Genomic DNA, 27,194 nt, shown 5'->3' on the forward strand with positions numbered 1-27,194 from the left:
GTGAAATCTGTGTTATTGGTATGTGTCTCAAATCAAATGTTTACATGGCCATTTATATAATCATAAAACAATACTATGCCTTGTTATGTTTTTTTTAATCTAATAGAATGCACATCCGGGGCATGGTTCGCCATGCCATAAATGTCGAGGTTGGATTGATCTGACGCATAAAGAGGAAAATGATGACAGTAAGACATTAACTAGACATGTAAATGATTAAATGAATCACTGAATAGCATCTTTGGGTGGGTGCCTGTTAAAGCAGGACAGAGCAAAACACTCGTCAGACTTTGATCAGAAGTCGCAGATACAAGGTTTAACGCGCAGAAAGCATTCAGGGTGTGAAAGGCAGTTACAAGCTTTCCTGTCATCTTGAGAAAGCCTGGATACACAGGTGGGTCTCACGCTTTGTTTGTTGCTTCATTATGGATCTTCATTTTAATCAATTTCTGTGATTTAAGTGCATTTTGTTTACATTGTCTTGGTATGGATTATACAAAGACATACTTCTGATTCTTTTGTTGGAGTGAATTTTGTAACCTTTGCTTGTGATCTGTCTAACATTAGGGCGGCTTGTGATGGCAGCGGTGCAGCGGCGGCTCTTGGCTGCTGCGCTGCTTCTGATCTCCTCAGTGCCCCACCTCTCCTCGGTCCTGACCGGCTGTCCAGAACCCTGCACCTGCCAGAGGTCTTCCCTGGTGAACTGTTCCTCCTCTGGCCTCTCGCTGGTGCCACAGCATTTCCACGACTCTGTCACCGACCTGGACTTGTCACGTAACCTCCTCGACTCAATCACACTTGACCGGCCGTATCTTAACCTCAAGAGTGCGTGGCTGGGGAACAACAGTGTCACACGCTTGTCCTTGTGCATGGAGCGACACCTGGGGACTCATACAAGGTACATCCATCGCTTGAGACCATGGAGCAGGCGGGGATGTGTGTCGTGGGCCCCCGCCCTGCAGCTGCTGTCTGTCGAGAGGAATCAGCTAGACCAACTCCCAGAGGGTGAGTCAGAGCAAAATAATCATAGGCCCGCATAAAACCATCGCAGCTTGTGAACAGCGTGATGCTTGTTGCTCCCACGGTCAATCTATAAAACTGACAACAGTACCACATCCGGAAGAGCACATTAAGATATATAATATATTGTTACATAAAAAATTATACTAATGAAATTATCTATCCACTCTGGAAGTAGGCGATCACAAGATAAGTAATCTAATGTTCCTAGATTAATTTGTTGAAGTCAAACCTCTTAGGACGCAGCATAAACTATCAGAGCTCTGACCTTTAGAAAGGCCCATCAGTCCCCTTTGTCGATTAAAAAGTATTCAGTATTCCAATTATTAATACTAATAAAGCAAGCTATACCATGATGGCCGCCCACCAGGGTTTTTCCTGAGTAAAAGAATGTGGGGGAAAGAACTTTTAAATGCTTATCCAGGTTTGTCAAAATTCAACGTCCCTTTTAAAATTATATGGTTGACACATGCCCCAACCTTCCAACAACTTTCATGATAACCCATCGAGGCCTTTATGTATAATTGATTAAATGCAGGAATTGTCTGTAATTGAACACAAGATCATGGATTTGTCTCATGATCACAATCTACTCCAAAATGGGACGGTTTCCTTCACAACACATGACCCCGCTCTTCCAACTAATTTTAGGTAGATCTAAGATGTCTCAGCTGTCAGCAATCTGCCACTCAAGGGAGTTTTAAACTATCCAATATTTAATAACCAAACCTTACGGAGAAGGGAAATGACTTAACCTTTGTGTGGTAGAACACAGTGAGGGTACTTTCTGAAACCATTTAGCATCTTGTGATTTATCTCATGACCCACTGGAGGGCTCTGGACCACTGACCTGGATATATATTTATTTTTTTACTTTTTTCTGTGTGAATGACTTAAGATTATGAACCTGACAGTGACTTTGAACAGTCAAGATGATCCCCTTGCATTTTGAAGAGTTAAGACATGTGTAAGTTAGACGTGACTGAGAGGTGTCATTCCATGAGCATATTGTTTGCCAAAACTGATAACTGATATCCGTATCTTTAGCACTTTGCTCCACTTAGAAATGATTAAACCTTCCCAAGATAATGACACTACACGCCCAAGTCACAATTTTTATTGACATTCCAGTGGTTCAAATAAAGGTGTAAACATGCGGTTTAATTTTTGCCTTTTAATCTGCATTATGTACTTTTGCAGAGTTCATTCTGCTTAGGGGAATGAATGAATATATATATATATATATATATATATATATGACATGGTTTCACTATGGCAGATGTGGACATTTCTTTCACTTAGCAAGAGCTGTGTTGACAGCCATGCAGTCCTTCCTGATTGCTATTCAGCTCGCAGCACCCTCTGCGCCTCTCTAATGAAGCACAGAGCAACAGTGGCTTATTTCAACCCAGCAGTTTCAGGGAGATTGTCTCTGACCAATAAAAAAAATGGACAAGACAGCACAGGAGAATGTGAAACATTTATATTTTAAGTGTTCACAGTGGGGGGGGGGGGGAACTGAATCATATTCAAGGGAAAAGGAATTCAATTTCACGCAATTCAAGAAATTCAATTTAAACATGTGTTCAGAGAAAGAGGGCTGTTGTTTATTGAATCTCAGGTACTGCAAAACAAACAGGCTTTATAACTAAAATACGCCCAAAAATAAGACTGGAGAGAAGATATTATCGTTGCTTCTTTCAGTCGACCACTATTATGGTTAACTGATGAGTTCTAATTGTTGCTCCCACTCTCTGTAATCTAGGGCTGGAAGGTAGTGAATCGTTACAGGTTCTGCAGCTCTCCTACAACAAGATCTCAACTTTGCGACCAGGAGACCTTAGCCACCTTCCAGCGCTAATAGAGCTACACCTGCAGCATAACCTCATCACAAGCCTCCATCCTCAGATGTTCCAGGATTTAGTGAAGCTCCAGGTAATGCAAACTAAAGTTTTTTTGTTTTTTTTATATAACTAACATGCAATAGATAGTCAATATTTCATCAGTAAACTTAGTCAAGGAATATATATTTTTATAGATAAATTTAGAACACTTTAATATTTTTATTATGTCCCCCCCCCCCCCCCCCAGGTCCTTGATCTGAGCTTCAACAAGCTGAGCAGTCTCCATCCTGTGATGTACCGTTCTCTGCGTAACATTCTGCCAGACGTCAGGCTGGCAGGGAACAGATGGCAGTGCGACTGCACGATGCGTACTTTAAGACGGTGGATGATCTACGACAGCAGCAGAGGCCAGCCGGCCTGGAGTGTGTTGTGTGCTTCCCCCTCCATCCTCTCGGGCAGAGACCTGATGCAGTTGGAGGAGGATGACCTGAACTGTTTTAACACTGAAACCAGGCTAGAGCGCCACCAAGAGGTGACGGTCTACAGTGGCTCAGAGTTACTGCTGTCCTGCTCCAGTCAAGGTAAACGTTGAAAACATTTCATTCATAGATTACTTACAGGTCAGCCCATCTGATTGAGAACGTTGTCTTTGTTGTAGGATCAATGTGGACACCTAATGGTAAAGCATCTTTGAGGGAGCCTCAGGCTGGTCTGTTGATCACTGATATCACAGAAAGAGATGCAGGACTCTATGTATGCATGTCTGAAGTACACGAAGTTGTGTCTGTTTTTAATCTCCAAATCAGCAAAGTAGAGAATGCAAGAAGATTAACTAGAAGTTTATCCAGATCCAACCAACAAATCATCCCACGAGGGACACCGAATACGTCAAGGCAAGACAAAAGGAATCAGAGGGCTTCCCAGTCTGATTTGGCTCTAGCCGTGTGTCTCTCCATTTTCTTTACATTTCTGGTAGCCTTTATCCTCGGAATCCTCGCAAGACCATGCATAGATGTTCTTTGGAGAAGAGTTACCAACAAGAAGAGGCCCTCTGAAACCAACCCTGTCTCATCTGTAGAACAAAGAGAGTACGACAATGAGGCCTACTCAAATGGGGAGGAGCCAGAAGTGATCAACATCCACAGGGAAAGGAGAGTTACATTTAGTACTGTGGACATCAGCGAAACCAGTAATGTACAGTATTATGACACTGTAGCAAGTGGTGAGCAGGAAGGCAATGATGTCGTGATTGAAGGTGAAGCCATCAAGGATGAGAAGGGTTCACATACAGCTGCAGATTCAGGAAGGAAGAACAGCTCTCAACTAAGTCAACCAGAGAAAACCCAACAGGATGGCAGAGATCCCTCGAGGGTAACCGACGCAGGCGGTCGACAGAAAATAGAGCTTGAACACATTCCCGACTCTGTTGAGCCAGAAAGAAGGAGAAGCTTGCCTACACACTCAGATTCTTCCCTATCTGATAAATTATGTAATGAGGACCAAATGACCCAGACGGAACACACAAAAGCCAAGTCTGCTCAGCCGGCAGTGGACTCCTTTCAGCAGAGAGCCGACGGCAGGACAGGAACAGAAATTGTGCAAATTTCCACAGATGGCAGTGAAATTCCTGGATTTCCTTCCGAGCCCTTTTCAGACTGGTCGCCACATACAAAGAACCCTAATCTAAGCGATGATTTATGGAAGGACAATGAAGAACAATTCGAATTTAGTGATTCTGTTCAAAGCACTTCTGCACGGTCCAGCAGTGTTTGTGGTTTCTCAACTAATTTGAAATCCCCTGTGTTACCAGCTTCAGATAAGCGTAAGGGGGACAATACATCCAGCTCCAGCTCATATATCAGTGAAGATGAGGCTACAGAATACACAGTGAACTACGACAATGAAGAGGAACATATGAAAAGAAGGGATAGTGATGATGGCTTTCAAAAGCCGATCCATGGTGAAGACTCCATCGTGCCCTCATTGGCTTCAAATCAAGTTGACTACAGATATGACACAAAACGTCATGCAGTAAGACCAAAGGACTCTTTTTTCTCTCATACCAGTGACAGTGATTGTGAGGACACCATAGTCAAACAACAATTAGTATGTACGAGTATGGATGAACCAACAAAACACACTAAGAGGGAAGAGCAAAGAGACGTGGCCATGGAAGTTCTTTCAGTTCCTGGTTTTCAGTCTGTAAACCAGGAATACCATAATACCAAGACACAATGTCCATCACAGGATCTTGGTCATGGTCACACTACAAGCTACATAGAAATCAAAGCACCATCATCTTCTAGTAGTGACAGTGAGGATGAAACCCCGAACCAGATAAAGAAACAGAAGCAAAGCAAGACATTCATACCAAGACATTCAACTGAAGTGTCTCAAATTATAAATCGTGACCCACGAACACATTGGCCTAAACTTGATCTCAAAAACACTGCACACATCAAGAAGCGTCTAGATATCAAACCAGCCTCACCGGCTTCTCATTCATCTTCAAGTAGTGACAGTGAGGATCAAACTCCAAACCAAATAAAGAAACAGAAGCAAAGTAAGACATTCATACCAAGACATTCAACTGATGTATCTCAAATTATAAATCGTGACCGACACACACAGTGGCCTGAACTTGATCTTATAAACATTGTACGCATTAAAAAACGTCTAGATATCAAACCACACTCACCAGACTGTGATTCATCCTCTAGTAGTGACAGTGAAGTTGAAACTAGTAACGACAAGCAGAGGCCAGTCCAGGGGGGAATTACGGGACTTCCATTTCAAAAAACTCAAAGAGAAAGTTATGATGCAGAGCAAAGATGGCCTGAAATTGATCTCAAAAACACTGCACACATCAAGAAACGTCTAGATATCAAACCAGCCTCACCGGCTTCTCATTCATCTTCAAGTAGTGACAGTGAGGATCAAACTCCAAACCAAATAAAGAAACAGAAGCAAAGTAAGACATTTATACCAAGACATTCAACTGATGTATCTCAAATTATAAATCGTGACCGACACACACAGTGGCCTGAACTTGATCTTATAAACATTGTTCGCATTAAAAAACATCTAGATATCAAACTACCCTCACTGGACTCTGATTCATCCTCCAGTAGTGACAGTGAAGATGAAGCAAGTCAAGTAGACAAGCAGAGGCAGGTCCAGGTGGGAATCGCGGTACTTCGATATCAAGAAACACAAAAAGAAAGTCATAATCCAGACAAAAGATGGCCTGAACTGGATCTCAAAAACACTGCACACATCAAGAAGCATCTAGATATCAAACCAGCCTCACCGGCTTCTCATTCATCTTCAAGTAGTGACAGTGAAGATGAAACTCCAAACCAAATAAAGAAACAGAAGCAAAGTGACACATTCATACCAAGACATTCAACTGAAGTGTCTCAAATTATAAATCGTGACCGACACACACAGTGGCCTGAAATTGATCTTATAAACATTGTACGCATTAATAAACGTCTAGATATCAAACCGCCGTCACCAGACTCTGATTCATCCTCTAGTAGTGACAGTGAAGTTGAAACTAGTAACGACAAGCAGAGGCCAGTCCAGGGGGGAATTACGGGACTTCCATTTCAAAAAACTCAAAGAGAAAGTTATGATGCAGAGCAAAGATGGCCTGAAATTGATCTCAAACACACTGCACACATCAAGAAACGTCTAGATATCAAACCAGCCTCACCGGCTTCTCATTCATCTTCAAGTAGTGACAGTGAGGATCAAACTCCAAACCAAATAAAGAAACAGAAGCAAAGTAAGACATTCATACCAAGACATTCAACTGATGTATCTCAAATTATAAATCGTGACCGACACACACAGTGGCCTGAACTTGATCTTATAAACATTGTTCGCATTAAAAAACGTCTAGATATCAAACTACCCTCACTGGACTCTGATTCATCCTCCAGTAGTGACAGTGAAGATGAAGCAAGTCAAGTAGACAAGCAGAGGCAGGTCCAGGTGGGAATCGCGGTACTTCGATATCAAGAAACACAAAAAGAAAGTCATAATCCAGACAAAAGATGGCCTGAACTGGATCTCAAAAACACTGCACACATCAAGAAGCATCTAGATATCAAACCAGCCTCACCGGCTTCTCATTCATCTTCAAGTAGTGACAGTGAAGATGAAACTCCAAACCAAATAAAGAAACAGAAGCAAAGTGACACATTCATACCAAGACATTCAACTGAAGTGTCTCAAATTATAAATCGTGACCGACACACACAGTGGCCTGAACTTGATCTTATAAACATTGTTCGCATTAAAAAACGTCTAGATATCAAACTACCCTCACTGGACTCTGATTCATCCTCCAGTAGTGACAGTGAAGATGAAGCAAGTCAAGTAGACAAGCAGAGGCAGGTCCAGGTGGGAATCGCGGTACTTCGATATCAAGAAACACAAAAAGAAAGTCATAATCCAGACAAAAGGTGGCCTGAACTCAATCTCAAAAACACTGCACACATCAAGAAGCGTCCAGATATCAAACCAGCCTCACCGGCTTCTCATTCATCTTCAAGTAGTGACAGTGAGGATGAAACTCCAAACCAAATAAAGAAACAGAAGCAAAGTGACACATTCATACCAAGACATTCAACTGAAGTGTCTCAAATTATAAATCGTGACCGACACACACAGTGGCCTGAAATTGATCTTATAAACATTGTACGCATTAAAAAACGTCTAGATATCAAACCGCCGTCACCAGACTCTGATTCATCCTCTAGTAGTGACAGTGAAGTTGAAACTAGTCAAAAAGACAAGCAGAGGCCAGTCCAGGTGGGAATTACAGGACTTCCATTTCAAAAAACTCAAAGAGAAAGTTATGATCCAGACCAAAGATGGCCTGAAATTGATCTCAAAAACACTGCACACATCAAGAAGCGTCTAGATATCAAACCAGCCTCACCGGCTTCTCATTCATCTTCAAGTAGTGACAGTGAGGATGAAACCCCAAACCAAATAAAGAAACAGAAGCAAAGTAAGACATTCATACCAAGACATTCAACTGATGTATCTCAAATTATAAATCGTGACCGACACACACAGTGGCCTGAACTTGATCTTATAAACATTGTACGTATTAAAAAACGTCTAGATATCAAACCACCCTCACTGGACTCTGATTCATCCTCCAGTAGTGAAAGTGAAGATGAAACTAGTAACGACAAGCAGAGGCCAGTCCAGGGGGGAATTACGGGACTTCCATTTCAAAAAACTCAAAGAGAAAGTTATGATGCAGAGCAAAGATGGCCTGAAATTGATCTCAAACACACTGCACACATCAAGAAGCGTCTAGATATCAAACCAGCCTCACCGGCTTCTCATTCATGTTCAAGTAGTGACAGTGAGGATCAAACCCCAAACCAAATAAAGAAACAGAAGCAAAGTAAGACATTCATACCAAGACATTCAACTGATGTATCTCAAATTATAAATCGTGACCGACACACACAGTGGCCTGAACTTGATCTTATAAACATTGTACGCATTAAAAAACGTCTAGATATCAAACTACCCTCACTGGACTCTGATTCACCCTCCAGTAGTGACAGTGAAGATGAAGCAAGTCAAGTAGACAAGCAGAGGCAGGTCCAGGTGGGAATCGCGGTACTTCGATATCAAGAAACACAAAAAGAAAGTCATAATCCAGACAAAAGATGGCCTGAACTCAATCTCAAAAACACTGCACACATCAAGAAGCGTCTAGATATCAAACCAGCCTCACCGGCTTCTCATTCATCTTCAAGTAGTGACAGTGAAGATGAAACTCCAAACCAAATAAAGAAACAGAAGCAAAGTAAGACATTCATACCAAGACATTCAACTGAAGTGTCTCAAATTATAAATCGTGACCGACACACACAGTGGCCTGAAATTGATCTTATAAACATTGTACGCATTAAAAAACGTCTAGATATCAAACCGCCGTCACCAGACTCTGATTCATCCTCCAGTAGAGACAGTGAAGTTGAAACTAGTCAAAAAGACAAGCAGAGGCCAGTCCAGGTGGGAATTACAGGACTTCCATTTCAAAAAACTCAAAGAGAAAGTTATGATCCAGACCAAAGATGGCCTGAAATTGATCTCAAACACACTGCACACATCAAGAAGCGTCTAGATATCAAACCAGCCTCACCGGCTTCTCATTCATCTTCAAGTAGTGACAGTGAGGATCAAACTCCAAACCAAATAAAGAAACAGAAGCAAAGTAAGACATTCATACCAAGACATTCAACTGAAGTGTCTCAAATTATAAATCGTGACCGACACACACAGTGGCCTGAACTTGATCTTATAAACATTGTTGGCATTAAAAAACGTCTAGATATCAAACTACCCTCACTGGACTCTGATTCATCCTCCAGTAGTGAAAGTGAAGATGAAGCAAGTCAAGTAGACAAGCAGAGGCAGGTCCAGGTGGGAATCGCGGTACTTCGATATCAAGAAACACAAAAAGAAAGTCATAATCCAGACAAAAGATGGCCTGAACTCAATCTCAAAAACACTGCACACATCAAGAAGCATCTAGATATCAAACCAGCCTCACCAGCTTCTCATTCATCTTCAAGTAGTGACAGTGAGGATGAAACCCCAAACCAAATAAAGAAACAGAAGCAAAGTAAGACATTCATACCAAGACATTCAACTGATGTATCTCAAATTATAAATCGTGACCGACACACACAGTGGCCTGAACTTGATCTTATAAACATTGTACGCATTAAAAAACGCCTAGATATCAAACCACACTCACCGGACTGTGATTCATCCTCCAGTAGTGACAGTGAAGTTGAAACTAGTCAAAAAGACAAGCAGAGGCCAGTCCAGGTGGGAATTACAGGACTTCCATTTCAAAAAACTCAAAGAGAAAGTTATGATCCAGACCAAAGATGGCCTGAAATTGATCTCAAAAACACTGCACACATCAAGAAGCGTCTAGATATCAAACCAGCCTCACCGGCTTCTCATTCATGTTCAAGTAGTGACAGTGAGGATGAAACTCCAAACCAAATAAAGAAACAGAAGCAAAGTGACACATTCATACCAAGACATTCAACTGAAGTGTCTCAAATTATAAATCGTGACCGACACACACAGTGGCCTGAAATTGATCTTATAAACATTGTACGCATTAAAAAACGTCTAGATATCAAACCGCCGTCACCAGACTCTGATTCATCCTCCAGTAGTGACAGTGAAGTTGAAACTAGTCAAAAAGACAAGCAGAGGCCAGTCCAGGTGAGAATTACGGGACTTCCATTTCAAAAAACTCAAAGAGAAAGTTATGATCCAGACCAAAGATGGCCTGAACTCAATCTCAAAAACACTGCACACATCAAGAAACGTTTAGATATCAAACCAGCCTCACCGGCTTCTCATTCATCTTCAAGTAGTGACAGTGAAGATGAAACTCCAAACCAAATAAAGAAACAGAAGCAAAGTGACACATTCATACCAAGACATTCAACTGATGCGTCTCAAATTGTAAGTTATGACCGACACACACAGCGGCCTGAAATTGATCTTGAACGGACTACAATCATCAAGAGGCATCTAGATATCAAACCTCCATCACCTGACTCTAATTCATCTTCTAGTAGTGACAGTGAAGACGGGACAACACAACACAGAGAGGAGAGGCCAGACTGGATGGGACTGGAGCAATTTCCAATTCAAGAATCTCAAAAAGCAAATCATGGTAGAGACACAAGGTGGCCTGCTTTAGATCTTGGAAGTTTTATTCGCATCAAAAGACGTTTGGATGTCAAAGCTGAATTCCCACTTGCAGCAGAAGGCGAAAGGAAAGAAGCGATCAAAATTCATTATGACAAAGAGGAGTGTATGGAAGATTTTAACATTCTCCCAAGAACCTTGGAACAAGGTCCAGTTTCAAGATGGCCTAAACTGGGTCTTAGCGGTGCCCTCCATGTTGGAAGACGCTTGGATATTAGGACACATTCACCTGACTTATCTTCCAGCAGTAGTGAAAATGAACATGTAACTACTGAGCAAACTGAGAAAGAGAGAGCCAGAACTGATATGGAGATTACGGATCGTCCACTTGGGACAAATTTGCTTGACTTAAATATGAGCATCCCCTTCATCAAGAGACGTATGAACACCGAGACTCCACTTCAACCTGCGGACTCTTCAAACGGTGTCAATGAAAGCAGGTTTTCAAGCCACACAGTGAAACATGAAATTGATAAAGTTGTTGTTGGGATTGGAAATCATGACCAACAGAAGAAAATTAGCCCAGAGCACCTTTATGTCAAAAGGGGCCTCGATATCAAAGCACTACAACCAGATCCAACTCTTAGAAACGTCACTCCAGGCTCGCAATCTGTGTTAAATTCTTACACAAGTGACAGTGAAGATGAGACACAAGGCCACGCAAAGCTAAGATTGAGCGCATTTGTCGCATCAGGGGCCACAGAAAAGGAGTTCATTGGGTCTCCAAAGGACCCAGTGATACACACTCATCGCACTCCAAAGACAGATCACAATATCAATTTAGAAAAGTACGTAGCTATTACAGATGACATGAGCGACACAACACCAGAGATTAACTCAGAATTCAACTCACAGTGGGCTTCAATGAATCTTGGCATCTCCCGTTTCAGAAAGCATCTGAAAATCACTTCCCCTTCACAAGAAATGCCAAATCTGCCCTCGACACCCTCTCCTGACCCTCCTTTCTCTCCCATCACTGACAAATTGACTAGGAGTGCAGGCGGCAGAACAAGGCGAAGGGGAAAGGATCTTGTAATGGAAGGAATCGTACTCACAAAATCATCTCCAAAAGATGAAAGCGAACCAGGGGACGCGTCTCTCAGTTTGACGGGTAAAGGTATAGTGGAGACGAACAGCCTTCACAAAGCTGAAGAAAAGTCAAACCCAGAGAGCATATTGACTGGTTTTGTTACACCACATTTAAGGAAGTACCCGGATATCAAGGCCAGTGAAAAGACTCCAGCTAGACAACCAGAACAGCAGCTGCACGCCTCCTCATCCAGCAGTGAGAATGAAGAAGCATCACCAGAATATGTGGGTCGAAGATTGAGTGGAAGAACTAAGCCGTTTGCTCCCACTGGCCAGGAGGCGACACAGATTCAGACCTCTTCGTACATAAACCGAAGTGTCAGCACGAGATTGGATCAAACTGAGGAGGAGGGCAGGATGGCTGGGGTAGAGCTCAAAAGCCAAACTTCAAAAATGGGAGAGGAGTCTGATCAGGTGAAGCCAAATTTTAGCCACGCCTATATCCCCAAAATCAGGAGGACTATGGACATCAGAGCGGCATTACAGAAGGAAACGTCCTCCAGCGAAAGCAGTGAGAATGAGACAAATGACCACAGTGTCCCACATGCAAAGAGGCGCCCGAACATTAAGGCACCATCACCACAACAAAGTCATTCCTCATCTTCTTCCAGTGAAAGTGAAAACAATGCCAAACAAAGCGGACACAAATTCGTAAAATCAGAAATGACCATTAATGACTCGCCGTTCACTTATTATAAGCGCTCAGTTTTCCAGCCTTCCTTGCCGCCTAGTAATTATTTAACTACAGAACACACAAGTACCGAGATGACGACTATCCACGGCAAGGCCCCATCTCTTAATGCGGGAGTGAGAAATTATTCTCTTCCACCAGTGAACCTTCCCGCTGTGGGGTTCGATGATGTAGTAAGGCAAAGATTCGAGCAGTCTAGAAGAACCACGGATATAGACTCGCCCTCAGAGATAAGGCGGACTGGCATAGATCACCAGTCAACTGATGTGATCGCCAGTGCAAGGAGACACCCACATGTAAGCTTATCAACTCCACAGCAGGCTCCATGTGCACAGCCATTTGATTCGTCCACGTACTCCAGAAGAGAAAGTGAATACCAAACGAAAAAACAAGACAAAGTGAAAACCGATGGGACACTGATACATACACACTCATCTTTCAGTGAGCGTGGCGGTTCTCTCCCATCTAGTGAAGCACCCGGGGACAAGAGGGCAAGGAAAGGCCTCAGTGCCTTAAAAGTCATGTCATCAGAGAGAAGAAAGTGGGATTTACAAGATGGATATTTATACAGAGCTGAAACGCCTCTGTTTGATGACCATGGCCCAAAAGTTGGAACCAGTTTTAACTATCCAAGAAGCGAAGGGATCAAGTCCCCGAGCACAAAGCCACAAACACAGATGCATCTTTCTTCTATTGCAGTTGATGACAGTAGATCTACAGAGCTATTGTATGACATGCCACTCTACAGGAGGCACGATTTTGGTGGTATTGACTCAACACTCTCAGCTACACCACCACCAGATGGGTCAGCGGGGCTTATGCGGAGGTCTCCCAAGAGAGACGGAAAACAGGGCTCGGAAGGCACAACATTCTATTTGCAACAGGAAGGAAGCGTAGTAGAATCAGACCTTTCTTCAAATATGGCAGAAGACCTGGAAGTCTATTTCGATTACTCAAACCCTATTAGTCATGTTTGATTAGGAAATCTCTGTATACAAAAAAGCAAAAATAGTGGCATTATATTGTAATAAGTATTAGGCATGAAATTAAATGTAAAACCTGATCACTTAATGTGAAACACTCTTGCTGCAGTAGAGAAAAACTTGTTTATAGTTCGGGCATCTGTAAATAGCAGTCAAAAAAATAATGCAGCCGAGATATTTCATGTACCGTAATCAATGTTAGGGTTCATATAATCTGTGTGTAATCTGTGTGTAATCTGTGGTCATGCATTCATACATCGAGAAATTAAACCAGAATTAGAGTGAGCTTTCATTTTTAAGAAATGCATGAAAATAATGAGTCAGTTTTGTTGATGACTCTTGATATTTGATTTTGTTACAAATATCATCAATAATTAGTCAGTAAGTTATTAAACCCTTTTATTTATGTATATAGACATAGGTTATAATGAAAACAAACATAGACACATAACAGTTTACATACATATATACAGTTGGAACAAGTGTCCATCCTCCTGCATTATGACGTGAGAATTAAAAATAACTCTTCTGTACTAAGTACAAACACTGTATGTGTATTTGTACCATGTAAGCAATCGAACAACTACATAAATCTTACATGTTATGACAATGTAAGGCTTTCAAAAAAGTTTAACTGCAGTGGTTTTCAATGACATGAGCTGATTTTTATTCTTTAAAACAAATTCCAATATATATTTCATGCATCATCGTGACAGATGTCTAAAATTTGCAAAACAGGTAATGCTCTTCCAATAAATAAAATTAATTCCATGTAATGGTAGTTGTCACCTAAAAGTATATTTAAGGACGCATTTGAATTGTTCAATGCAGGAGGGGGTTCCTGTTCCACCGCGAGGTCACAGGTGTGTTCCAGGTCTTGATAGACACAATCATGTTGTTCATCAGAATTAAGATAACATCATTGTGAAGATCAAATTTTAACACAAAACACTTGCACAAATTCCTGTACAAAACACAAATGCATTTGGGGGAAAAAAAAAATAGTTTTCAAAAAATCTCATCCATTCACAAAAGGCTCTGTTGGAGCATGCATGCAAATATTAAATCTGACATTTCAGCATCACGCCACAGCCATAGACAAAAATTTATACATGTGTTACAAGAACATTATACTAGGGGGGGGGGGGGGCAAACAGCACAGCATTATCAGCTCCAAACTCTCAGTCGCCATTGATTTCATTAGATCTTATGGGTGGGAAGAAAGCCAGAAAGCTACTCAAGCTTTAAGGACCTCATCCCGAGGGGGCTGCTGGTCTTCCACAATGTAGTTATATTAACACTGTCGGTTTCGGGAGAGGTGCCACCAGTAAGAGAAAACCTGAAATCTATCGGCGGACTTGGGAGAACAATACAGATGCCACATATCAAGACAAAATAGACAATCTAACTCTATGTCAACTTATAACAGCCCAAACAGTCTGAAATCATCCTGAAATTATCCCTGACCATTCTGTGTGCCTCTGTGTGTGCATGGGCATTTATGTGCATGTGTCATACATGTTTCTGCATGTGTATATACATTTGGGTTTGTTGGTATGTGTGAGGGACACAGTCACTTCCATGTTTGAGGCACAGTAACACTCTTACCTACACAATGTAGTCACTTAAATTGATCATCAGACCAATAAATGCTGATCAGAGCACTAGTGGCTCACCGCTGTACTGTAATAAGAGTTAGTAAGCAGCTATGCTAATTCGTTTGGTCAGCAAACTTTTATTAATTGGAGCAAAATAGCAGAGGAACAAAAACTGGAGGAAAAAAAAAATCACTGGCACAAATCAATAGTAAACAACACAGGTAGCAGAACCCCGCGATCAACCACTAGACTGTGTGCTTCTTGAAGAACTCCTATTTAAGTCACAATATGACAAACAATAGCCGTCTGTCCAGAAATGCTCAAGTCCATGGCCATTGCACAGATATAATATTTAAATGTGTCCAGTTCAAAGTAACCCTGTTGAAGACGCAGACACACTGCGAGAATGGTCACTTCTGTTGGTTCGTTGGTGCTGAAGACAGGTGGTGAGGAGTGGTTCGCCCACACAATACCATTTTGCGTCTACGTATGATGCCGTGTTATTTTATTCTAACGAAGACAGCAATATGACATGTCACAGTGAGAGAGAGAGAGCGATGCCACTGGAGATTGCTGCACGCTTGCCCACTGGGTTAGGCAGCATCACTCCGCCACGGCAGCCATCCATCTCTGCACAGCAAACCCAGGGACCCTCCGATTCTCTCGCCACAGCCCAAATCCCTTCTCTATCAAGATGCACACACTGTCACTGCTTTGCCGTTGGTGTATTGTTTACTTATTGGTTGTTGATTCTCATAGTTGTTGTTGTCACAGTTGTATCTTTTCCATTTTGCTCTGCTTTTATGACATCTGTCTTTCCTTGTACCATTCCACAAACTCGTCCAACAAAACTGGCCCTAATAAAATGATGAGGTAAAGCACAGAAGATTAGATTATTAGATTAGACACTCCCATGAAGCTCTGCTGGCACATTTTTGTAGGGATGTCCCGATCAGGGTTTTTTTGCGTCCGAGTCTTTTGATTTTGAACCAATCCTATACTTTAATAATATTTTTTTTTTAATTAAAGAAGGGTGAAGAAACGGATCCAGGATGCCCCTTATTTATTTATTCTATTCATCTTATTTCAACACTGAACTCTTAAACAGAGCGCTTCTGCGGCGTCTGCTTGAACATTCAAGTACCGAAATAAATAAAATACTTTTTTCACTTTGAACTTGGACTAGTGCAACAGGAAATATTAAAAACAAACATTTAAAATAAAATTAACAGCACCGCAATCTCAACTATCCATATATACCTGAGTCCTGATCGGGAGGTATTATCCGATAACGATCGAGTCTGCAAGCACGCGATCGGATCGGGACATCCCTACATTTTTGTACATACTCACATGCACCATCCTCATCGTAGTTACTGAGGTCCAGGTTGATTGTCCTGCTGAACTCTAAAACATTGCACCATTGGTCTTTGTTGATGACTTTGTACTTTGATTGCTATTGAAAAGTAAATAAATGCCTTACGTGAGTACAAAACAAAATCTTCTTCATTTCATTTGAATCAAACATGATTTCAAACATCTTCACATCAAATGATCTGTGCTGCAGAGGACATTTGTCAGTCTTACCTCTAAAAACTGATTAAACACAGGAAACAGTGGCCATGTCTTTCCCAGAAGAAGCCCCAACATACACTTCGCTGTGTTCAAGTCCAAACTCCGGTGATCCTTTTCCTGTTCAATCAAAGCACGAAAAGATCCACAAATTCAATGCAAAATTTGACCATCATTAACATTAAATTATACCTATTTCACATACAATAGGCTGTATTCCTCAATGTAATACTTACTCTTCATGTTTTCATTAAATTTGCACGCACTACATCAATGCGTCACTGTCTGTAAATCTCAGTCTGCTAATGAACTGAATCTTTATCAATAATTAAAAAAGATCTGAGACCTACACCAACAACGGTTTCCTAGAAAGGCTTTTATTATTCAACAGAATAAATTGAAATGAATAATAAAAATTGGAACGCTCATGTCCATTTTTGACTCACCCGAGCAAAATCAAAGGCATATCTATAAATGAGCTTAAAATTGGTGCCATCATTTAGGACAGATCTCAGGTAGTCCAGAGAGTTTCTCAGCCTCTCTGTAGAGTCACACCTGTTGATGACAAAGATTCTTGATTTTTCAGAAACATAACTTGAACCAAAAAAAAAAAAAAAGTCTTGAAACTAAGTTCCAAAAGGTCAGGAACGAGGGCGCCGACGTACTGCAGGGAGCCCATGCCTTTCATCCACTCCTGGCGAGTGAAATATCCCATACTCTGGGCATCCAGCTTCCAAGCCAGAACCAGCATCACCACCTGGACACAAACCACAACCTTCATTACTACGGTACCCTGAAATAGAATATATCTCAATTTATATCATCAATCTATCCTTGAAAGGGTTTATTCCATGTCAAACACATGAAACAAGTGACCTAGATACTGCTTGAAACAAAGGACGAGTGTGACTAAGTAGTGACGGCCAAGTTAAACGAGATCTGCACATTTATTTCTGTCAATAATTTCATTTTCTCAAAACCCAAGCTGTACATTTTAAAAACCTTAAAATGAATGACAAAAATACAATGTCACCAAAGTGTTGAAATATTTGCATGGTTTGACCGGCAGCAGAGCATATGAGCAAACCTGATACCATCAAGATGTACACAGTGCTAAACTTCTGTAAATAGCCAAAATGTGAAATGTCCTTACATTCTCTGGCTCAACGCCAATGTCCTCACAGAACTTCTCCATGCCCTCTGGACCCACCACATCATCACAACCTATTTCAGACACGCAGGTGTGAAGTCACACATCACGTCAATTGCAATAGTGAAACTAAAAAAACAACAACTCTTCGGTTTAAATGTGAATAAACTGAGAACATATGAAGCTGTGACTGCTGGTGAAGCACTTTAAATACCTCACCTGCGTATTCATAGAACCACTCCAAGCATCTTTTACTAGAGAATGTGTCCTCCTCAAGAATTTGTGGTGTTTCGTGTTTTCTGAAAATACTGCAGAAGATAGTCACATGTGCAGCACCAGCACCAAAACGAGCACAGAAATCAGTGCTAGTAAAAGTAAAAACATCAAAAGAGACTTTTCTACTGTAGTTTTCCTCACTCAAAATGTAAGATGTTGTACACAGTCCTTGTAATACAGAAACAATAATGAATACTGAGCATATAAATATAAATGAGACTAGCCCATAGACAAGTTATTCAGTGATAATTTATATATATATATATATTAAAAAAAAGGATCCGCCACATCATAAACTTGAATAAAAACCCGTTACGTCGTGGTCAACTCTAACTTTAAAGACTTGTTATGTGGATTAACTAACCCTGTTGCCCCTGTTAATGGCAATTCCAATTATTTGTATATTTGAGAAACAAATGAAAAAAGGCGGATTAAAATTCTAAAATGAGCAAAAGGCTGCACTTCAGTAAAGTATAATTAAAGAGAAAATGCTGAACAGCTTGTGTGCATATTTCTTGAAGAATTTTTGCACTGTTTTTGAGTTACGTTCTGGCTGGAAACAAGACATGGCTGACAGACAAACCAACGGAACCCAGTCGTTCATACCCCTTTCCTCTTAGTTCGTGGTGAAGATAAAGAATGTCACACCTGTCCTGGCGACTTTTCTTGGCCGACGTGTCGTCTCCGGCGGAGGGTCTCCTCTTTTTCCTGGGAGGCATGGCTCTAGAGCAACAAGCTGGGAAAGCAAGGCAAAGATGGACCGGGGATGTAAATATACATCTACTGCAGTAATATATGTATAATTACTCTCTAAGAGTTTGTGACACAATTCAGACAGACAGACGCATCATTTTGGCAGGAGTACAAGATGACAATCAGCGTATTTAGTTTGGCTAGGAAATACACAAGTAGCAGCTGAATAATTACCCGAGGGGTGGCTATCCTGTCCTATGTCTTCTGTCAGGTTCTGTCCAAACACACACACACACACACACACACACACAAACACACACACACTGTTTACATCACGCTTGTCAGCAAACACACAAGTCGACAGTGAACACGTAAAACACAGTTGCTAATATGTATTTACCAGCCTGTGCAAGGTGTGATGGATCTTATGGATGCTCGCCAGTGTAGTCAAGTGGGAATTCAGCTGAAAATCTATTTCCAACAACAACAACAACAACAAAAAGCAAACATTCAAGCTAAAGCACAACAAGCAGCCTCCTGTTCCTAATCAAACGTGCTGAGCTTGGTTCAACATCGAGGGTACGAGAAGGTCACCCCACACTAGCACTAATAGAAATCGACTATTTATTTATTTTAAGAGGATAATCAACACAGACCTCAAATTACGTTCATCTAATTCCCACTTAAAATGGTTACGTTTTAGAAGAAAAAAAAAAGGGCAACGTCTAACACGAACGAGGGAGGGAATTCGTGTTTCCCCCCCGAACGACGAGCAACGTCGAAAACGGGCGATCGTGTATGTTACCTTGTCGACATATGTCATCTATAGGTTCCCATTAAAATATGTAATCAAACACTTAAGATATCGATTTACCCCTCGAGCGCAAAAATCCGAACAGAAACCGCATCCGAGCAGATAGCGCTAGCTTCGTACCTAAAAGAGCAGCACAGACGAGCAACTTGCTCAGAGTTTACAAAGTATCTAGAGAGTTGTGTGTATGGGCTTTGTAGTCCATTTCCTCCAGAGGGGCCATTAGCATCTCAACTACGGTTGGATTAACAAACTACAATTCCCAGGCCTTAACGCGCAAGCACTTCTTTAAGACCCCTCTACCCCCATCGTCTACCCTAAAGTGAATGCATTTCGAAATTGTTTTAAAGACAAAATCGAACAACACGATGCTCACTAGCACGCACGTATTGCGCAGACGTTTTGCGGCAGCAGCTGCAGTTGACGCAAAAGCTCGTCAGCGCTGCTGTAAACCGGGCGATGAGAGATTTTACACAACTGCGTCACAATTTTCATTCTCTGTAACAGTCCGCAGTTGAAGAGAGAACTGACCCGTTTATACTCGCGTCGCTGCGGCCCGAAGTTTGAGTTGAAACGCGAGCTACATGCCCAGTAATAATGAGAAGCGAGATCACAACGCATCGATTACCACTGAAAACCATGTGAATTTTACTGACGCTGGTCGCTTACAGCCCAACACTGCTAACAATACACACAAATTAGCTTGAGGACAAATACCGCGTTGAATGCATGCGCCTCTAGGTCCCATTCAACTGGAATTACATTATCTATAATTCCTTTGTTGTCGCCCAATACTGGCACTCGGAAATACAAAGGGGACCAACAAATAGCACGGAATTCTTCAAACCATGCACAAGAACGGGCAAGGAATATATGTTGAAATACAGAGCGTTTGTTTGCTTCTCTACCATAAACTCTGGAGTATCCAAGAAAGGTCGCGATTTGATGCAGAAAAGCCTCTATAACGGCGCTACCGGTACTTACTTGCCGCATCAGAGTGCATTTTTATGAAACATACAACTGTCTGTGGGAAGTCCGCAGACCGGCCAATAGGCGGGCCTTGTCAACGTAAGCCACGCCCACGGACCATGATTGAAACATAGACTGCTGCGTTTCCGCCTACGTTCGCTGTCGATTGGCTCTCTCAGATGTCAAATCACGAGAAGGACCCAATGAAAATAGACCCCGCCCCAAAACATATATCATTGGTTAGAATTCCTAAACTTGCTGTTTTAACTATACGATTCATTGGTCTAAAGATTTTGATGAGGGCGTCAATCAATAGAATTTCCTCGTGCAAGCTTGAAACCAAGCCCACGAGGAAATTTGATTGGTCAGGCTCGTCAAAAACAGACCGACCAACCATGTACTTAGGGCAGCCTATGTAGAATCTTGCCACAAGGAGGCGGTACTCTCATTTGTGACATTCTCAATGAACGTATTCTGCGAAATAGAAAGCTTTATTTAAAGTAGGCGGAAACAATCAGGACCAATCATTATGGAGAAGGCGGGACAAACAGGCCGGGGTTCTGACAGTGTAGCTCTCCCATCATCGAAACCTACTTAAAAAAAAAAAAAAAATCACACCACTACGCAAATCCTTCCAATGGAGGAGGGCCAGGACGCTCAAGCTTGCTCGGCAAATGAAAAGAACGTCTCTGCAGGCTAGCGACCTAGCTCAACTTACAGGGAGAGGAAGCAAAAGTTGTGAGTTGTGTCAACTTAACCAATTTTAAAGTAATTGAGCGCATGGTGGTTGGTGTCTTGTGTAGCTAACGCTGGCTCACGCTAAGTTACGTGATTAACTTAACTTGGGTCCAACGTTAGCTTTGAAGCTGTGGCACTACAATCGGCTGCCATCGCATGCTAAAAGAAAAAGGAGTTTGGCTCGTCTGTGCGTGTGAGTTAACTTAATACCGGCTACCTTGTGCAATCCGGGGCAACGTGTGAACTCCCGTTCACCGACTATCATCACTGCCGAGTAGCTATCTTAATAGCATGTGTTGAAGGTGAACCCAAAGCGCTAGTTGACATCTGGCAGGTCTGCTAAACCAAGTTGCTGTCGCTAGCTAGCCTCGGGCTAAACATTAGCACTTCGCTCAATACATTGTCGATAATGAGCTAGTTGCTAACTGGAAGCTACACAGATTCTCGCCTTACCACGGCGCTGTCTGAAACTACTTGTGTCAGAGCACACGTTCATCAAGCAAATGTTCAATCTGCACTAAAAATAACACGAAGCTAACTCCAGTGGTTTTTTCAGTTGAATATAATGGCAGAATGTGCATTTCCCCCCCCCCCCCCTGTTAACAGTGTGTTTATGACCGAGCCATAACGTGTCCAGGCATGGTAGTTCTCATGTATTTGGTGCAACACTGCGAGAACTGTCATCTTCGTGTCTAACATTCATCCGAGGACTTCATTCTCCTTGTTTGGGGAGGACCTCAGATACAAAGAAGCATTTGTTCGCTTTCTGCAGTGACTCAAGCATTTGGACAGACAGACGAGAATCTGCTCGCTCTGCTGTGTGGTGTTTGGCAGTGGAGATACACAAACTATCTCCGATGAAAGAAAGCACGGTGACAGATGGACAGTTATTTTACATTTATTCATAGGCTCATGTGAGGTTGCACATGAGCCTATGTGGGTCACACATTGTGTCATTAAACATGTGAAGTTTGTCCTTTTTTTTTTAATAGGGCAAATGTAAAATGAAATCTTTGTTCGTGTAAATAGTGTTTACCGTGATGGATTAGCGCTGTCATGTTGCAGTGATAACGTGGCACACGTAGTTTAAGTATTTTAAACACAGGATTGCTAGCCCTGCCTCGGCCTGGTAGATCCTCATTCTCCACAGCTGGTTGATCCGCCTTTATCCCTGCAAGGATAAGCTTCTGATGGCGGTGCAGATGTGTAGCCCAGTGCTCTTTTGTGCATGTGCAAACCCGAGGGAATGTCCCTATATTGCACATAGCTCTCTGTGTGCCTATTATAGCGTGGAATTAGTGTGTTTGGTTTAATCTGGTGAAACATTAACAACATCGAAGTGAACTGGGTAAAACAAACTCAAACTTTGTAAAATACCCCCTACAGTGGCCCCTCACTAAGCTGCCCTCTGCAAGGATTAACAGTTAACTCAGCGTTTCAGTGGTGATGACAACGCATTATGTAATACAGAAACGACTTGATTCTTAATTTGGGCTTTCCAGCCAACAGTTCAATTAATTCCAAAAGCTTTTTTTTTTTGTTTGTTTCTTGGTCTTTTCGTAGGTTTTAACTCTGTGGCAGTGCTCGATTGCTACACAGGTTTGGTCATATTACTAGAGACTGCAGTGGATGACCTCTCGACTGATCCTAAACTGGCCATCTGGATCCAGGTGCATGCGTATTTGCACATGGCTAAATTATTAACAGGGTCTTTTTAGAATTATAAATACGTTTTTCTGAGCAAATTCCTCTTCTTGCCAGCAGACATCGTTTTTTGTCAAAGGGCCCTGCACAGATCATTTAACCCAGCACCAATAGTTTCTCTGGAACGCTGAAGTATGAGCAGCTTTGCTACGCTTTGATGATAATTGGTTTGCCTCCGCAAATGTACTTAAATGAAACAGAAAAAAAAAGACCAAATTGACGCGGGTTAGTAGCTAGTTTTCTGCACATGTTTACTCTGTGAGCCTGCGTGTATTTTAAGCTCTAACAGAATCAGTTTAGAATTTATGTATTCATAAACCAGCTTGTACAAATTAGTCATGTATACTTTAAACCATTCTACTACTCATGGCAAGAAAGCTGTGTGTTGTCGTTTGCATCAAATAACTAGAGGACAAAAGTAAAAATAGGTTCATCGTTTCTCCTGAATATAGCTTTCAGAGAAAATCTGTGCAAGAAACGTGTCCCATTATGGATGTTAAATTCACTGTGGTACAGTATACAAGGTGACTGTTTTTTTAAATCCAATTTTTAATGTTATTGTATAAAAAACAAAACGAATTGAATAAAACTTGAGTAAAAACGTAACTTTCTAAATGCAAATAAAGAAATAATAATTAACTTGCAACAGTCACCTTCTCTTTGCAATATACCTTAAGTTAAAATGCAACATTACATATCGGGTTCCACATTCTTTTCATCATTCAGTGCATAGAAAGATGTGGCTTAATGTAGCTTACAGTGCATCCTGACTCTAGCTACAAATACAGCAACCTATAATTGAGCCCTGCTGAGGGAGATTATCCTTGTGCTTTGGGAGATGGTTTTAAGCGTAATTGATGTTTCAGTCTCCGTATGCCAAAGAAACCACCCAGTCTTTGACCTTATGTTATCCTTGGCTGAATTGCAAGTGTATATATATATATTTTCTTTTACTATATTTAGATCCATTCATGGCACCTTAATTCTTCCTATGTTCCTGCTGAACATGCCATTAAGAGCAAGGTAACATAAGTTGAGAGGAACATTTCTAGAAATATTCCAGATGGCGTTTGTTTACACACCGTCGTTTCCAGATGGAAGAAGCCATGTCATGTTTCTGCTCAAGAGGCTGTGATTACAAAAAGGCCAGACCTGTCATTTAGTGTTGGGGGATCCATATATAGGCTATTTCCATTCCTCTGTCAAATGTACTTTACATCACTGCTTTTCTTCTGAAGAAGGAATCTAAAACTCTTCAAAACAAGAACAGGGAAGGAAATACATTCTGTATTAATACATCTTGTTTTTAAAATTAGAATTGCCTCTGCCAAGGAGGTAATTTTTTTTATGCAGTTTGTCCATTTGTTTACAGATATCAGAACACATAAACTGCTGGATGGATCTTGATGGGGGGGGGTACACTTTTCTGGATGAGCTTGCCAAATCCCCTCTGTGTGTGGGAAATTGCAGTGTGATATTAAGTCGAGTTAACAATTGATCTGTTCAGGTCTGCTTTGTTGGCCTTTAGTACTTTCGGCAAGTTACAGATACACAAAAATGTACAATGTTTAAACTCCTTAACCATATGCACAGATCGAGAACACATCATTTTGTTAGCAGCATTTTCCAAGCTATGTTTATGAATTATGGTTTGGCACTGCCACACAAATTCACGTCTTTGAGAGTTTAAATGTAGAGCAGGTGCTCAGACTGCAGCTGTATTTTCTTACAGAATTTAGGGTTTGGCTGACCAATTTTCTTTTTGTGGTCAACTGTTTTTTTCTTTTTAAGTCTGAGTTGGAACAGGAAGTCAGATTTATTATTCACACATCTGTCAGCGTGAGAAGTGAGTGACTGAATTAGAGGCCAGAGGAATTTTCCGTGTTTTCGGTGGGGTATGTTTGATGGTGTGTTGTTTTGGCCTGTCAAGCTTTTAGTTGTTTTGACTTGATATCTTCTCTGGCCTGTTCTCACCATCTGCACACAGTGTCAGGGTGGAGGTTCTCACACCTCTCTGTCTGGCTGCTGTGGCTCTGTGGTGTGCTCTTCCTTCCTTTGTTTGACTGAAGTTTGATAATCCTTTCTATTCTGTCATACTTAGTCTTTTTTATTTATGTCAGACCAGTATGACCCAAATGTATTTTCTCTACATACCCTTCTGTAGCATAAAAAAATAAATGTATGAGTTGTACGTATTCTACTCTGATAGTAGAATATGGCTGAATGACTATATGTGAGAATACCTGACTATAAAAGGAGTCATTTTCAGGTCCTATAATGATGAACTGGAGGCTCTCATTGCTTATGTAACTGCCTCGTGGATGAAGAGCGTAATCTTCAGATTAATTCTCTGCTCAGGAAGAGGTTTTAATCCTGTCACTGCATAGAGAAAAGTAGACTAAAGCCACCATTAAAGTGACCTCTTAGTTTGCTTTGACAGAGATTGGACTGTCCAATAGCATTCTGACGTCACGGCCCTTTGGTTATATAAGATGCATTTCTGTATCATAGATTCTTCTATGTGCAAGTTTGGAAAGAGTCTTGTTTCTGAATACATCATTATAAACAGTGATGTTTTGTGAAATGTTAAGTGGCTCCAACCTAAATTTTAAATTAAATGTACTTTTTTGTACTGGGTATAGTTACGGTATTTTATGTCAGTGCACCATTTTCATGTTAAAGACATTACATTTCTTTTTTTCAGATTTTTGTGCAGTGAAAGATTTGTGGACCTTCCTTCTCTCTCCAGTGAGGATTCGAACCCGGTACCTTCTTGTTGTGAGTCAACAGCATTATCGTTACCGTAAATACAAAATAGCAATGTCCATCAATCAAAAGGAGACATCAGAATAAGGACAATTTAAAATGCAAAGAGGGGAGGAAAAAAAAGCAAAAGATGTGTTCATACAGCAGAACTCTGGATGATCTCCGAACAAACCGTATCCTATAATGCTTTTTCAACATCATAATAAAATAGTCTCCAGTAACAATAACATGTCACAATCATTTCATTTAGGTTTCTTTCATGGAAATTAATATACAGGTTTTAGAATATGCACAGCAGGGCAGGTGGTTACTCTTTGCTCCTTTAGATGGCAGTGCAACATTGTTTTTGTTTTGATATTCTGTTCATCTGAACTGGACATCAAACTGTTGAACGGCACCAAGCGAGGCGTAGCAGTTAAGATAAATGTGTACCACCAATCAACATGATTGACCAAAACAAAGACACTCAGACCGCTTGGCCCCAGCCCACTAATGTTCCTGTTTTCTCCTGCCTGAAAGCAGAACACAGCAGAGGCGGGTGGGACCCAAAACAGAATGGCATAGGAACGCTGCACATTGTTCCCAGAGCTTCCTCTTCCACATTCCTGGCCTGATTTGGATCTGGGCCTCCTGTGCAGTACTATTGTTCTAACTCGACAGCACCAGTACAGCTGCCTCCACTGAGCATTGCGGTGCTAAGGCCAGGTGATGATGGCTATGTTAGCCTCATCAGTCGTCCTGTCGTTCGCTCTGACTCATTTGATGGGTCATAATCAGGATCTGCTGCCTCAGCTTCTCTGCGTCTTTTCCAAGTGCGACTGCAGGGTTGAAAATTCTAATCCATCCCCGTCATTTATATTTTGACATTGTGTTCTTGGTTCTTATTAAATCATTTAATGCTATTCACAAGTTTATAATCAAACAAATGTTGTGCTGTTTGTCACTGGCTAATTTCTATGTTGTGTTGCATAGGTACAGTTTGATAAATCGGCAGAGAAGACAGATCTGAAAGGTGTTTTTACAGTTCGCTGCATGCTGTTGCCATAGTCATCATTAATTTTTGTGGTGTTGTTTTGCTATTGATGGCTGGCTATATTCACTTATTAATTTTGGCACTTAGTCCAGGATAACTCTAAGTTGCTGATTTTCTTCAGGTTGTGAGTTTGTTCCAGTCAGCACAGTATAGCGCAGCTTAGACTTCAGCTAAGGCTATTTGGAAACGTTTAAGTTTGATGCAGGTACAGACTGGGCAGGCAAGCAGAGCACAGCATTTTGTCGTCTTATTTCACAGAGATCCGTAAAGCTTATTCTGCTTCTCTACATAATAGTTCAGCGCAGCTGAGCAAAACTGAAAGCAAAGGGGTGGGTGTTCTTCTTGTATGATTGGGTTTGAAGGAAAGCAAACAAGCATTTGTGTTTGCGTATGTGCTAACAAATAACACCATTCATACAACGATAAGGGCTATCAGTAAATGCATGTGGGCAGCTGTACGCAGCTCCAAGGAGCTTTC

General features: G+C 41.4%; 1 protein-coding gene across 1 annotated transcript; it reads right to left on the reverse strand.

The window, feature by feature from the left end:
* Positions 1–13,804: 13,804 nt before the first annotated feature.
* On the reverse strand, positions 13,805–18,972 carry dcun1d4 (DCN1, defective in cullin neddylation 1, domain containing 4 (S. cerevisiae)). The gene is made up of 9 exons (XM_068743149.1): positions 18,930–18,972; positions 18,651–18,738; positions 17,946–18,034; positions 17,730–17,800; positions 17,242–17,333; positions 17,023–17,131; positions 16,592–16,696; positions 16,358–16,460; positions 13,805–15,861 (listed from the first exon to the last, which is right to left on the reverse strand). The coding sequence occupies exons 2-9, from the start codon at positions 18,719–18,721 to the stop codon at positions 15,806–15,808; spliced, it is 696 nt and encodes a 231-aa protein (XP_068599250.1). The 5' UTR covers positions 18,722–18,738; positions 18,930–18,972; the 3' UTR covers positions 13,805–15,805.
* Between the last annotated feature and the right edge of the window lie 8,222 nt (positions 18,973–27,194).

The sequence above is a fragment of the Brachionichthys hirsutus genome, chromosome 9 (assembly GCF_040956055.1).
Source record: "Brachionichthys hirsutus isolate HB-005 chromosome 9, CSIRO-AGI_Bhir_v1, whole genome shotgun sequence".
Lineage (NCBI taxonomy): Eukaryota > Metazoa > Chordata > Actinopteri > Lophiiformes > Brachionichthyidae > Brachionichthys > Brachionichthys hirsutus.

What these genes read in the sequence shown, in the direction of transcription:
- dcun1d4 (XM_068743149.1), bottom strand. Translation starts at nt 18,721, where the DNA reads ATGCCTCCCAGGAAAAAGAGGAGACCCTCCGCCGGAGACGACACGTCG. An exon ending in ATGCCTTTGATTTTGCTCGG is followed by an intron (nt 16,697 to 17,022) that starts GTGAGTCAAAAA and finishes TTGATTGAACAG; the next exon opens with GAAAAGGATCACCGGAGTTT. An exon ending in TGTTTAATCAGTTTTTAGAG is followed by an intron (nt 16,461 to 16,591) that starts GTAAGACTGACA and finishes ACTTTTCAATAG; the next exon opens with CAATCAAAGTACAAAGTCAT.